Source organism: Patagioenas fasciata, chromosome Z (genome assembly GCF_037038585.1).
Source record: "Patagioenas fasciata isolate bPatFas1 chromosome Z, bPatFas1.hap1, whole genome shotgun sequence".
In the NCBI taxonomy this organism is placed as follows: Eukaryota; Metazoa; Chordata; class Aves; order Columbiformes; family Columbidae; genus Patagioenas; species Patagioenas fasciata.
The window spans coordinates 24,481,343-24,494,565 of NC_092560.1; the positions used below are offsets into that span (position 1 = coordinate 24,481,343).

The following is a 13,223-nucleotide window of genomic DNA, read 5'->3' on the forward strand; positions in this document are numbered from 1 at the left end:
GTTTTACTTTGAGGCAGTTTCGTTCAAGTTGTACCAGCAAAATACTTCTGCAGCTCTTATTACAGTTTATACAATAACTATATGCTAGAATAGTTCTGTTAACAGATCAAACACAGTCAGGGTCTTCTGGATTCTCTCACTCCAGAGCCATATGTAGCAACAACTCTGTAATACCAACTATAAACTAAGGACTGTACTTTTTCTCCACAAACAACCCTCTCCAATATGGATGAATGAGGAGTGATTTCTATTTTCAGCCACATTTTTAGTCTTTTTCTCCAAATCAAAGCTAAATCACTATCAAGCAAATTTTAAAGCACCTATTTAAAAAATACCAAATAGCACGTAAAGCTATAACTTTACTGCTGCTACCAGTGTCCCAATCTGGAATACTGCAAAAATAACTAAAGTCAAGAAAGTGTCTGTCTATCGTGTACCTTATTACCTACCTTGCTGACCCTCTTTTTTTAACTTATGGTAAGACATACACATTTCATTTAAATGAGAGCTAAGCTGACATGAGAATTTAAACACCACCTTTCTCAACGTCTTCACTTGTATGGGATCAAACCTAGCCACAAATTCAGCTTCAGGATACTGACTAAACTAGGAAACAGTGCACCAGCATTTTGGCACAGCTGAGGACATTACTGATGTGTACTCCCAGTGTACAACCACCTCATTAAGTTGACCTGCACTACTTAAGAATTCTGTTCAAGGTGAAGGTGAATTAAGAGAATTTTTGGTTATTTTCTGTAGTCACTACATTGAAATTTTTATGTTTCTGTCAGAACTGGCCCTTATTACTTAAAGAAAGGATACTAGAGAACAAGCCTCATTCTGCTTACCAGAAGTTTTTACTGACTTGTTTCCAGCAGCTATCCTATCACACCACTAATGTAAGGACAACACCTTCTCACTCACTTTGCCTGACATTAAGTTAATAACCACATAAGACAGAGCTGGAGAAGACATAATAATTGCATGAGAGTTAAAATGTTGCAAGCAATTGTTTTAGCATGAACTATCATATGAGAACTATCATAGTATCACTGACCACTCTATCTTTTTGAACTTCCCAGTGCTACTACATGGTGCTACTTCAAGGTCACCATTTTCTAATGCCAACCTTTTATTGTAAGTCAACTTGCAAATTAAGCTACTGGAATCCAGAGGAGGGGGTGGGGAGGGGTAAAGAAGGGAGACAGGCAGGTTTAGTTTCCCCATCAGGTCAGCAAACCAACATTACTTAAGGCACAGCTGCACAATCACTGCTGTCAACATAGAGGAAGGAGCCAAGAACACACAGTTATGATGGGAGAAAACAGTAAGATGTCCCCTTTGAAGCACAAGGCAAGTCACATACAAGGCCTTTCACTGATTTGTAACAACTTCAGATTTAAGAAAATTAATTTGTTATTGTTCTGTACAGTAGAAATTAAATCCAAGCATTTTGGTGAAACATCATATTTGGAAAATGAACATATGCCAGAAGAAAGTTAAAATTACAAGCTTCAATTCTGAGACATTGGTTTAGTTAGTTTGTTCAATTTGTGTTGGGGTCTAATAGAACATTTTTTTTGTTAATCGCAGCAGGCATTTTTCACACACAAATGCTTGTGTCTTTGTTTCGATCTAGTATAGCCAGAGCAGTAGCAATTTTATGTAGGTTTTCAAAATCGAGGGCTAAATATAGACAGATTAGTCTTCCCAATAAATTGAGGAAGATTATTCCCCTTCTTAAAGTTAAGCACATGCATCAGTCTTAGGAGATTCTGTGCAACCTGTCATAAACACTCTTGGGATAAACACTTTGTCTTATTCACCCACAGTATCAGCATTTTACACTTTTGGGCTATATTTATACATCTTAAAAACGTGACCATTCAAAACACAGCTATCAGAGAGATATTTTCAATACACACTTTTACGTAGTCAATAAAAATCGATTACTTATGTTTTACATAAAACTTCAATTGGTTAGTCACTGACTGCTTAATAGATATTTTCAAACCTCCCTACATGTGGTATGTCTAAAAAAAAAAATCTTTCCAAAGCTGCTTCTTGAACTCTTACTGCATATTTTACACATTTTTCCATACATTTTCAGATTTTGCCAATAAAAAACTCCAACTTTCCAAATTGAACAAGAAGAAAGTACCACAAATTGTTGTTCAGTCTTTTGCACTATGCACAGCTGAAGATACACTCTCCCTTTATGGCAACAGGTTGCAGTAACAGGCTGGCTGCTGCTTTTTTTTGTGATAATAGCACGTCAGATCTAAAAATTCAGTTTAAAAAAATGCTATTCAGGTCTCAGAAAAGGCAAGGGATGTCATATGGTTTGTCTACATTAGTCTCAGGTTTTTGAAAAATAGACAAGTGAGTTGCAACAGTAAATTCCATTTAATTCCAGAGCTTGGAAGGCTGTTTCACAGGCCAGAAGATGCATTATAGCAGCAAGAAACATAAAACCTTCCATTCAATGAAGTAGGAATTCATTTGCTACCTGCCAGGTCATTTCTTCCTATAAGCACTTGTAAAAGAATAGAGATTTAAAAGGTAGATGCTTGTGAAGACCTGACTCTTCTTTCTAATGTTCATGGTTTAACAGTTATGGTTTAGAAGAACAAAAACATTTTCCTCTTACATGGCATCATAGGTTATCCACTGATCCTCACAGATGACCATTTGAAGACACCCATCAATCAAATTTAATTCATTTTATGAATATGTAAAAAACTTTAAATTAAGTTCACTAGGATTACCATAATGATGAAAGTATAGAGAGAGAGATAGATCAAAAAAGCAGCTTCTAGCCAATGAGAAATCAAGACTGTTTCATTATTCTTGTGGACAAATTTGATCCCATCAATGACTATAGATTCTGCCTATCTAAACACAACGCAGACACAGGTAAATACATCCCTTGAGGTTTTAATTTCTCCTAAATATTTTCCAATTTTGACAAATCCTATTACAAGTCAACTGACTCAACTACAAATACATCCAACATACAGTCACACTTTAACACATAATATATATTTTGTCATTCACAATACAGAAAATTATAATTACAATATAATGCACTGCAGCTAAAATACTCATATATTCTTACTAGAACTGGTTAATATTCTTTCCAAAATATTGAGAATTTATTCCCCATTTGTTTCAAAAATCTCTAAGTTACTACAAAGTGGGGGAATGGAGAGGAATTTATTAAAACGTTGCACCGTGATAGTTCTTACATGACTTATTCAGCTGAGTTACTCAAAAGGAATTATTAAAGCTTGTTAAACATGATGAGTTCAAGAGACTACCTCAAATTATAAAATTAAACAATCTTAATCCTGCTATTTAGGATTTTGTGAGCTTATAAAAAGGAGCTAAAGAATCTCACCAGTGCACAGCACATCAATTAGACCGACTTCTCTGAACCGACTCTAAGTCATAGGAATTACGATTCATACGCTTACCAAGTTTTAAAATATATTTTGGAAGTAAATATTTTTTATCATAAAATCTGCCTAGGACTTGTCTAGTCATATGTATTTTTCCACACTGTGGGGATGCAAAGAAATTTTAAAATACTTACTTAGGATACATTGGCTCATAAAGATACTTGTCTCTTGCTGATGGGATTTCAAAAAATAAGATGTATCCATTTGCAGTCTGAAAGAGAAACACTGGTAAGATAGATATCTGGGCTATCTGCATGAGTAATACCTATAGAGAATCTTGCAACTTCTACATATCTTATATATTGAGCACAAATACACACTCATAACAAGTACCAGGTATCTTAAAAGACTGTGTATTGAAATTCATTTGAATTAAAACCCATGATGTATGCATCCAGCAAAAAAATTCCTCTGATTCATAAGAGTACATAAGAATAGACAGCTATATCAGCTATTTAGAATCTAAGAACCTAATTCCCACCAATTAAGAGAATTAATGCAGAAAGCCTGTAGTAGATGGTAGGAAGCATTCAGAGCAAGAACTTCAGGTGTTTGAACACACACACACACACACACACACACACACACACACACACCAGAGAGTTCAGAGAAGCTGGGTGGGCACTGGCTCTCAGAGTTGATCATCCAGTTTTCAAAAAATCCTCATGTCACACAGCATCTACATAACAGCTTTTCAAAATCTTCAGGTGTCTGAAACAAATTCTATTATAATTCAATCCCGAGTCATACTCTGTCATTCTGGAAGACTAACTTCAAACTAGAACGCTATTTAGAGAACAAATATAAATCAATAATTATCAGACGTTCCAGTCATGACTAGAAGCTGATCCAGTGTTTGTATAAGCACAGGAGAGGCAGATGACCAATAGGTTAGTTGTTCAAAGAAGTACAATTTGTTTAAAGCAGAAATTTACCCTTCAGGCAAATTGGCAAATGCATTTTGGTTAAACACCATTTCCATCTGATCATTTTAATATGGGCTGGGTATATACACAAAGCACCGGAGACAAGCAGCACTGAAATTAATGGTTTCAAGTTGCTTTGCAAGGTTAGTTTCCTTTTCTTTGAATAAACGAAAAAGCAAAGGTTATCTTAGTTTATGAGTTCACAGATGCCATGTTTTTCCCTAGTCAAACATTTTGCTTTATGCTATGAAAAAACCTCATGTTTCAGCTTCAAAGTCAAGAAACAGAATTCTCAAAGCAAATACCTTTCTCATGTAAGAATAAAATTTGAACCACAATGGTGAGCTTGAGACAGGCTGAAAATAAATGGAAGCATTTCTATGCACAGTAATATGATGTTCAGGTATTATGTGCTAAAGAAACCTGCTCATTTCTACCATCTTTACAGGTTCTTTCCATTACATCATTAAATATTTAACCTGTAAGCTATCTTATCCTGGAAGGAAAAGTAAAACAATACCATGAAGTATCTTTATACTGATATTAAGGTACAAAAGGGCCATACTGAACACTGTTCAAAGCATGAAGTTGCTACTGGTACAGGGTCATTTCTAAATAGAACATCAAATTCCATGACAAGCTGGATGACATGCAGAAGCATTCAACCATATGCTCCCTGCCAACTGATCATATTCATTCACATAGGTTTCTACATTGCTTTAGAAAGGTCCATGTTGCAACAAAACTTACTAAAGTAACCACCACTGTCATCCTTTCCCTGATAATTCTCACCTTTGACAGCCAAAAATATAAACATACAGTACCTTGCAAGGTATTTCACTACATGTTTTCTGGTATGCTACATGTTTAACAAAGCTCTGCCTTAGCTAAGGGAATGCGTACTGAAAAACAGTCTATATTGGAGGATTGCCTGTAGCAGGGGAAGGACTAAAATATCTATGTATTGAAGCATCTCAACCCAATTGACATGTTTGTTTAATTAATAGAACTACCTACCTTGAGCGTGTGTACTAACCTAGCCAAGTAACAAAATATTTTCTAGTTAACACTGGAAAAATTACAAATGCAGCAATATGAGAGAAGAAACTACAAAATATCATGGAAAAAAATATCAGATTAGAAAACACGACAACAGCTCAGCAACAGAAGTTACTAGTAGTAGTAGAAGTTAGAATTGCTAGAGGATGATCCCAGTGTGAGAACTGCTTAAGTTTAACTGCTTACCATTAAAGCTGCTTGACATATTTTTATGAGGCCTTATATACTAGACCAAAGTTTACCTTCAGTACAAATAATAATCATCTCAAAGCATATGTTGAAAAGTTATTTATTTTCATAGAGATGCTCTGAACACTCTGAGAGATAGAAACAAAAACCACTGTATATCACTACTGTAATGGACATTAAATCCAGACTACCTTCTCAATCATTATGTCATTAAGAAAAAAGTGAATGTACCACTTGGCTAGTAAGTACATACTAAGCCTTTTGTTTACCTTATTAAAAACAAAGTAAAACATAATTTTATTACATAAAACTACTACAATCAAGAAACTCAAGCACACAGGTAGTAACAGGCCAGAAACTAAATCACCCAACCTAGCTTTCAAAATAGTATTTTTAGCTGTTGCACAGGTCTTCAGTAATTAACTGAAGCTAACTCAGTTCAACAAAACTAGTAGTACAAACTACTTGGGTTTTTTTTAATTAATAATTAGCTTTGCTATTGCTCCTTTATTTTTACTTGGTAGTTTTCTTTTTAAGAAAAAGTCACAAAGAAGGGAGAAATTCTCTTGGAAAGTTCATAGTTTTACTTGGGGATAAAAGTATGCATGAGCAAGAACACCATCTTCATTAACCCCTCAAACCTGCCTTTCAGTCCTGTCTCTATAACAAAAATACTAACATTTGTAAACGTGGTAGGAATCATTTCAGTAGGACTCATTAACACCAAGGAGATACAAGATAACCAGAAGAAATGAAAAATTTTAGAAACCTCATGACATTCATTACTTCATATGAACTGTCTATTTACAAATTGAGACTTTATGGGCATGTAGATTCTGATGAGTTCTGCCAAAAAGAACACTACACATTTAGCTGCAGAAAAACTTGAAAGTACAGTAACTGAACTGGCAGAAATTAAAGCTAGTCTGACTGTCAGCTAAACCATAAGGTCTCTCAAGCAAAAGGAAGCCAACATCACAGAAAAATCATAATATGCAAACTAATTAAATACAACAGCCTACATCTCTCCTGAACTGCTGCATAAAGATATAATTAAAATGTGTTTGGACAGTTTACTTGTGATTATATGCTGTATTATAAAATTCAAGAATTATTTTTTCTTTGTAGTAAAGTTACAGCAGGCTCCCTTCAGCCTTTGCTGGTAACCATTAGCATTTGATAGCTGAAAATATAATCTAATACTAAGAGAAATACTTTACTGCATTGAATCCACAAGATCCTTTTAGGCGACTTAAACATTCTAAACCAAGTACTCAGAAAAGTCTGCCCGGCATTACACACATGAAAACAGAAGCACAGGAAGTTTAGTTGATTTAGAGTTATGGTGATATTAGTAGAGACAGGAACTATTCCACAAACCATCTGGTATTTTCCACTAAGATAACAATATCTGATTGGTTAAAAAATACAAAGCATTACTGGCATTTTAAGCAAAAAAAAAAAAAAAGGTTTATATTAGGAGATGAAGCCAGTGTACCAACAAATACAGTAGCTGTTACTCAATTTATAACTCCACATCATCAGCTTCTGATGGCCAAGTTTAATGACTTCGTTCTTTTATCCTGCACCTTCTCACAAGAAAATCTGAAATACAACAGCCTTTATTTTAAAAGCTAAAAAAACAAACTTACACAATTTAAGACCTGGTCCTAACTTAAGATCTGACCAAAAGTCACCAAGAGTGACATCCATATTCTGACCTCTATAAACTCTACTTACACCTTTGTTGTGTCCACCTTGAATTAATTTTTAAATGCTGGTGCTGAAATACTCCACTTTAGCACTGTGACCATAGTACCAGATAGGAAACAAAAACTTCCAGTGAGACAAGATCTCATCTTTACCTTTAAGACTCTTAACAGAAGAATCTATGTATCACCTATCACTGCCCTTGTTTCTGTGTTCTGGATTTTTTTTAACACCACAAGATACTGCATCTTAATAAAGCCACAGTTCTGTCCTCCTAAGATCCACCTTTCAGAAACATCTGTAAACCCTGTTTATCGATCTAAATATGCTTATGTCACCTAACTCCTCAACTATTTCTTTCATTCACATGTCTTCAGATTCCTTTATTCTTTGTGATCACATTACTAAAGTCATGAGATGCTGTATCAGCCCTAGCAAACACATCATATTATTTTAATATAAAGAACTGCAGTTTGTTCTTCAGTGGAAGAAGACTAATGAAAACTACTAGAGGAAGCTCCTATCATCCGAAAAGCCTAGGTACTATTATATATTTTCACAAGATAAGTATCAATTAAATGTATATACAGTCTGCAGGTTTGCATAAGCACAGACATTGGTAATACAACACTCTCTTTGCAATATTTTAATTACAGTAAGAAGAAAAAACCCTACTTACTGAAACAGCTATCATGGTGCTGTCAGGCCGCCATTCTGCTTGTCTATAAGGTCCAAACTGAGAAGCTGCTTTTGGTACTTCCTTGTAGCTTACGATTAATACACTGGGCTGAAGGAAAAAAAATAATTATTATTATATCTCATATCCAGAAGGAATGGGACGCTTGTTATATTGTGATGTAACTTTAAGCAACTATGTTTCCTTAACAGCAACAACACTGTTGCCTTGAAGAGGGAGGTTAAAAGGATTAGGGCTTATTTGACAATGCATTGCACAACACTGGTTTTAAATGGAGTTTATGCTTAAATCCAGCCACACTGCCATTCCTAATCTCACTCTTTCGAACCCAGAACATTTAAATAAAATACTGTGTTTGCCCAGAAAGGAGTCATTACAGAATACAGAAGTAGTTCCAAGTCAGACAAAGGGTGACTGATGCTTCAGATGAACAAAACTACCTCAAATTGGTTCCTATAATGAAAAAGACTGTCAAGTTAACTAGGATGAAATATTCTACGCAATGTATTTAGTACAATTCATTTGCTTAGTTTCTACTAATTGGATGGGCCATTATATTAAAGAGAATAATAATCAGGAAATCTGGTTTATATCCCTTCAAGAAAAGGTCACCAGAAATTGTGCAGAAAATACACCTCTACATTTGCTGAAAAGATTTTGCATGTGATAAGTTGCACCTACGAGCACCTTTACTCCTGGGAACAGAGAAGTGCTTCGGGGTCAGGAAGCCCAGACAAAGCTACCACAGGCACTAAGCCTTCATTGCCCTTCACGGAAGCAGTTGAGAGCTGTGACAAAAAAACTAATGGAAAGTTACCCTTCCTTGCTCCAGTGCTTAGAAACATTCTTCCCCCTCAAATATATTTGAGAACTGTCTATACCTTCTTGCTCTTGAACCAATAATAGTTTTCAGCTTAGACAGGTATGCCCCCTTCTGCTGCCATCGACTACTCAGAGGTATGTGCATATATATCAGTTAGATGTATTTTCTCAGCTTTCAGTTACATTAAACAAACCACACTTTTTGTAAAAGACATTTCTCCTCATCTTCATAGCAGATGCTCTCCCTGACTTTATCAATGCCAATGTTTCTTCAGAGTTGTAGCAGCAAACTCTGTACCAAAGAGAGCAGACTTTTCCAGCCTGTGGAAAGGAACCAAAAGGCTAAACAGTAATCACACTTTTTTTTTGGTTGAAAGTAATTATGAAACAGTTTGGCAAAACTTGTCATCCACCACTACGGCCACAAGTAATGGCAACTTCCTATTGTTCATAGATAGTTTGCTTGCTCAAACAGGAGAAGCTGGTACAACAAATCTAAAACATTAATTCTACCCCAAAATCATGCATGTGTCTGCTACCCCAGAATTAGGTGGATATCTACTACCATCACATTTAGAATCAGTTGCTTCAGTTTCCCTTAAGAAAAAGTAGACTCACAAACAAAACTAATTTAAAGGGAAAAACAGTACAAAACAAAGTTAATTAGATTTTTCACCACACATATAAAGAAGAAGCTGAATTAATGTCACACAGGCAGTCTTAGCCTTGGTAAATTCATAGTATGACTCTGTATCCTGTAAATGGCATTATTACTCAAATTGCACATCCACACAGAACTTAATTATCAAAAATGAAGTTAAATATTTATACTGTAAAGTATAACAAGCAAACTAATCTTAACCCTAAGAACTATTTACACCAGCTTTTTCAATTCACATGGCTTCTTTCGCAAATCAAGTTACATAACATTAAATAGGTAACTAATTATTAATAGAATCTTATTGATTGTTTTCATGACCTATAATACATAGCCTTTCACAGCTTGGTTTAGACCCACCTTTACTGCCTTAGGTATGTAGAGAAAAAAGTGCTTTCTGATAGTACAAGCTTGGTTAATCTGCATCAGATTAACTGCACATTTGGAGGCTGATCTTCAAGCACTTCTGTGCCTCAAGCATTTTAGCAGCATGAGGAAAAAACACCAAAAAACTCCAACCAAACAAAAAAACATAAACAAAAAAGTTTTAGAAGCTCATTAATGCACAACAGTGTTCTTTCTATATTGCTACTTTTACAGAACACAATGACAGTACTGATACTGTAATGTTCTTGTGACATTTATTCACAAGAAAGCTATTATACCTTAGAACCTGGCAGAATGGTCTGCATACACAGCAGCTATAAAATTTATACAAGTTGAATTCTATACTGATATCATCTTGTGCCTTACAGATGAGGACTAAACAAATTAACATTAAGAAGACAAAAATGATTGCTTGAGCTCTTACAGTCTTACAGTTTAAGTAGGTTCATTTCTTATTAGAAAGCAGACACACTTTTAATTCAATAGGTCACAAAGGCTACCTAGCTAATGGTTAAACCCTAAATATTTCACTGATAGGATCTATTGCCACATACTCCACAACTCAAAAGCATTCTTTCATATGTGAGGAAAATCCTAACATACAAAGTATGTTACTGGTACAAGGTTAACAAAGCTAGAAGAGCAGCTTGCTATCCTGCTCTGCTCATGCAAGAGAAATGGTCGTTTTACATCTGAAGGCATTTATTATATCTGAAGTGACCAAAGACGTATATTCCATAAAGACAACTATAGCAGCCTAATTTTAATTACTTGCCTCAAGTAGAAGCAGCCATTAAATGCACAGTTTAAGAAAAATACAGGCCTAGTTAATACAGTAATTTTCTCTAGTTAGTTTTAGATATTTAACTCATAGCTTGAGTGGAAACAGTCAGAATTTCGATTCTATTACACAAAATTTTTCCTAAATCTTTACATTTGTTTCTGTTGGAAAAGCCAGCTCTCCAGGTCAGCTTCAGGAAAACTCCATGTTTTTTTCCCTCTTCACACTTCTCCATGCAGCTATTAAAATTATGAAGAAATCTAGTTAAGCACAACTAATGAAACATGAACCCTGTCTCAAATAAGTCAAGATATTGATCCTCCTTTTTATAATGCTTAAAATCTGCTTGCTGTAAATATTAATGGTAGACCCACAGCTTTTGGTAAAACTGGTGATTCTAGAAACATAGCAAGTGACCTGACAAATAAAGAATCGGTTTTTGTTTGTTTTTTAAAAAAAGACTAAAAACCAGAACTAAACATCATCTGTTTTTAAGAAAGAAAGAACAGAAGGCTAAGGAAGGAAGAACTAAGTAATTCTTTAATCGAATTGCTAGAAAAAGCTTCCCAAAATAGATATGAAGCATATCTACCATTTCACAATATGCTGCAGAAAATATCTAGCATTTTGATACAGTACATTTTGCCTCTCAGAAGGAAAGTAAGGTCAGACAAAATGTCACTCACTTATCAACAGTGCAGGTAGATACTCACAAGATAACAAAAAAGATTAAAAGGAAAAAAAGGGAAAGATAACCACAAAGAGAATATAGTAGTACCATTATTAAAGACTAAAAAAAATTCTCCAGTGCTCTAGCTAATGCTGCTGAAAGAGAGAAAGATAACTTACTGTTTCCACCTCTCCTTCCCTTCTTACACACCATTCAGCTACCTTGGCTACTTTTTCACAAGACACACAGGAGCTCTTACTCGGAAATCTTCACATTTCTCAACAATGCCTTCCTAGCATAAAACATGCCTGCTTTACTGATGTGAGATTATGACAACATTCACAAGACACAGCTGAAAGCAATGTGTTTTAGATGACAAATATGGAAATTGCAAGCTACCTTCATGAGCAAAGATAGCTAACTCACACTACTTTAAAACTCACTTTTGTTTCATTATTAGCTGTTGCTGTACAATATGAACTCCTTTGGACCTTCCGCTAAGAAAGATGAATTTTGCATCAACATTAGGACAAAATACCTAAACAAACAATTAAAAAAAACCACAAACAAACAGAAAAACCCAAACACAATCCAAACTACACAACCATGGTGAAATAATTGAAATAATTTAAATTTGTTAATATTTTACTTAATTTTACCTGACCAAATATCACCATCCTTCCCATTTCTTTTTTTTAAGCAATAACTATGAGCAGCATAAATAGTCTCACGACACTGAGCCATAACAAGTTATACAAATCCTGCAGCAAATTCTCTCAGCAAGCTTAAACATGGCATATCACTTCACCTGCCTAAGCACAAAAATGTTACCACCTTTGATGTAAATGAAAATCAAATAGACATTTAAACCCTAACCTAAGATGCGAATGTTGCTCTGAACAGGCGTCTTTAAATAAGACAAGTAGAACAGACTCGAACAGCAGCCCTCACAGGAGCAAGTGCCTGTCCTAATTCAGATGCTCAAAGGGCTTCAAAGAAAATGATACATTAACCAAGTGGAGAGAGGTATAATCATTTTTTGTTTGAGAGAATATAAAATAATGAAAAATGAATTTTGCTTAATGTGGATTCTGTGGTTTGTTGCTGGTTAATGATAAACTGTGCATACAGTGGACTTAAGTAGGTCAGCTAATGCAATGGAAAACTACTGGACTAAGTTTGAGAAGTAAACACCTAACAGCATGTATGCATTCAGACAACTGGAACTTCTAAGTGCTTTCTTTTTAGTTGCTCTCTTAGCATTAATTCACCTAAATCCAGAAGGTAAGAGAGCAAGACAGGAACACTGCCATTTATAGTCACCCAAAACATTAATGAAAATATGAAGTAATGCTCTTGCTCAGGCCTGTGGATGCTCCTGTAAGACACCAGCACTCCTATAATTTTTATGCAAAATTAAGAAGTAGTTACTATATCTGTATTAAACATGAATAACAAATTCATATCTTTGCCTAAATTCTAAGAATGTTGCATCAATAATTTGATCTAATCATACTAAAATTTTTATGTATTGCAAAAAGTCAAAATAAAAATAAATAAAGTTAAAAATAGTTAAGTTGCACAGTCAAATTATTTCTGCCTACATAATAGTCAAGAACATTGAGAAGTTCTGAATGTTTTGCCCAACATGTTCACTTCTGTACTATACTTATTTTGCTTTTTATTGTATCTATAAATCCAAAGTAATTTGAATTTTAAAAACAAGTAAATTTCACAACCCTTAATTCTGCCTTCTCTCTTTAAAATTATTCTCATTCTTAATGCCACCAATTCACTATTACTAATTTACCTTCCAAATATTTTTTTTTTTAATTACAGCTTTCAGACACTGAATATCTGGAA

At 34.7% G+C, this 13,223-nt stretch overlaps 1 protein-coding gene across 2 annotated transcripts in view; it reads right to left on the reverse strand.

Moving 5' to 3' along the window:
* The window catches only part of RIC1 (RIC1 homolog, RAB6A GEF complex partner 1), a 52,709-nt gene that overhangs the window by 32,193 nt on the left and 7,293 nt on the right, over positions 1-13,223 (reverse strand). For both annotated transcript variants that reach the window (XM_065861245.2, XM_065861244.2), the window contains exons 2-3: positions 8,025-8,132; positions 3,596-3,672 (exon numbers count right to left, since the gene is read on the reverse strand). In XM_065861245.2, coding sequence (XP_065717317.1) covers positions 3,596-3,672; positions 8,025-8,132 — 185 coding nt within the window. The remainder of the gene's footprint in view (positions 1-3,595; positions 3,673-8,024; positions 8,133-13,223) is intronic.